The following is a 1,966-nucleotide window of genomic DNA, read 5'->3' on the forward strand; positions in this document are numbered from 1 at the left end:
CTTCGGGTCTTGACGACAGGAGCCAAAAGAACCAGCTCAAAGCCGAAGAGGTCGTGTCCCGTCCTGCAAGAATGAAGCTTATGACGATATCCCGGAGAAATTCCGGCGAGTTTTCTTCATTTGCGATGAAGCGGGACAATAGGTCTGCTTCTTTTTCAACCTTCTGTTCCGCTCTCGATTGAATAATATCATCCGCAAATTCATGGACCGTCTTAATTGCGTTTCTTAGCCTTCGCTCTGGTCCAATGTTGAGAAACTTGTTAATCTTTGCCATAACTGGGATGACATACATGAATCTTCCGGAGCTAAGCGATGCAGCGTCCTCGAAAGCCCGCATGAACTCCGCTCCGGAGGTTCCATCACCGCCAAGACAGCCTGGGTCGACGTTAAACGCCAGTTTGCAAACGTTGTCAAATGCGAAGCGCTCCAAAATGTCCTGCAAATCCAAGACGCGTGCTGTTTCCGAGGCTCTTGTCAGAATCGGAATAAGTCTCGTATTGGTCTCCACGGTTACGTTTTCCATGACAAAGTTGCGCAGCGATTTGGTGTTGAATTCATAGCTAGCGGTTTTTCTCTGGACCTTCCAGAGTTCACCGTCGGAGTTGAAGATTCCTCGGCCAAGAAAGTCTTGGAGAAGAGTTATGACGCGGTTGCCTTTGGGATAGTTCTCGAAGTTGGTCTTGAGCATGCGCTGAATGTTGGATGGGTTTGCTGTGATGACACCGTGAATCCTGCCGGGACGTCGAAATATAGCTGTGTTTGTGGGGCAGGTGCTGAGAGTTTCTGTTGTCCAATCAAGGAAACGGTGTCGGTTTTGCAAAAATTCAGGTAGCGTTCCGAGTATGGGGTACGACTTAAAACCTTTGTTGGTGGATTTCTTTTTAAAAGTACTGTTAAAGAGGAGATAGACGTAAAGAGAAAGAAGTAAGAAGAGGAGGAAGGATAGGGCAGAGAAGACCTCCATAGTCGGGAGAGAGAGAGAGAGAGAGAGAGAGAGAGAGAGATGAATGGAATGGATGGATCAAAGAAAATGACGGGGATATGGTATATATAATGGCTTTATAGTGGACAAGATATATATATATATATATATATAGAAGTTTTTTTTGTTTTTTTGTTTTGGGTGAAGGCAGTTTAATTACTGAGTTTAAGATCTTAAATGGGACAGATAATTATATAATCTTGCTTTATAATATTTATTAAATATTTAATATCTTTTAAGAAATTTATACAAATAATAGTAGATATTATAAGATTTATTTTATATATTTATATATATATGTATATATTTTTATTTCAAACCTTAAAATTTTGACGAGTAATAAAATCCTTTTTAGGCAATTTATGATTTGGAAGACAAGACAAAGTACATATATCACAAGTCGATAATAGTAGCAACACATATGCCCTTGCATGGAAAGTGGAAGCAGATCGACCTACAAATGTTTAATCTACAAAAATAAAAATAAAAAAATTATAGAAAAAAAAATAACATTTGGATAGTAAGATGATTTCAGATAATATGTGAATAGTAATAAAAAAATTATGAAAAAGTAAAAATAAAATATTGAATATTAATAAATAATAGTAAAAAGTAGATAAAAAATAATGATAAAATATTAAATAGTATCCAAACACAATTAGTTTGATCGTAAAATATATTATTAAACCGAGCAATGTTACTTACAATCCTCAAATGAAGACTGCATTGTAAGCCTAGTTAATTTTTTCTTTAAATTTTTTTTAAATTACAATATCATCCTTATCAAAATGATATTTTTTTTTATTTAATGTAGGGCTTATACATACAATCTCTAAATAGGGACTGCAAATAGAATTTCTCTATTAAACCACCCCAACTTATAAATATAGTTTTGTAATATATCTTATTGACCTAGCTAGCTTGCTCTCATTGAAATATATATGGGACCAACAAGCTGTAGGAGGTTGGGCATGCATCAATTTT

The 1,966-nt window shown here is 35.9% G+C and overlaps 1 protein-coding gene across 1 annotated transcript in view; it reads right to left on the reverse strand.

Annotated features, from left to right (window-relative positions):
- The window catches only part of LOC109008123 (cytochrome P450 94A1-like), a 1,790-nt gene extending 732 nt beyond the window's left edge, over positions 1-1,058 (reverse strand). The window contains exon 1 of the mRNA XM_018988107.2: positions 1-1,058. This exon is cut by the window's left edge and continues 732 nt beyond it. Coding sequence (XP_018843652.1) covers positions 1-964 — 964 coding nt within the window. The 5' untranslated portion in view covers positions 965-1,058.
- Positions 1,059-1,966: the final 908 nt, after the last annotated feature.

Source organism: Juglans regia, chromosome 3, assembly GCF_001411555.2.
Source record: "Juglans regia cultivar Chandler chromosome 3, Walnut 2.0, whole genome shotgun sequence".
NCBI classification, from domain to species: domain Eukaryota; kingdom Viridiplantae; phylum Streptophyta; class Magnoliopsida; order Fagales; family Juglandaceae; genus Juglans; species Juglans regia.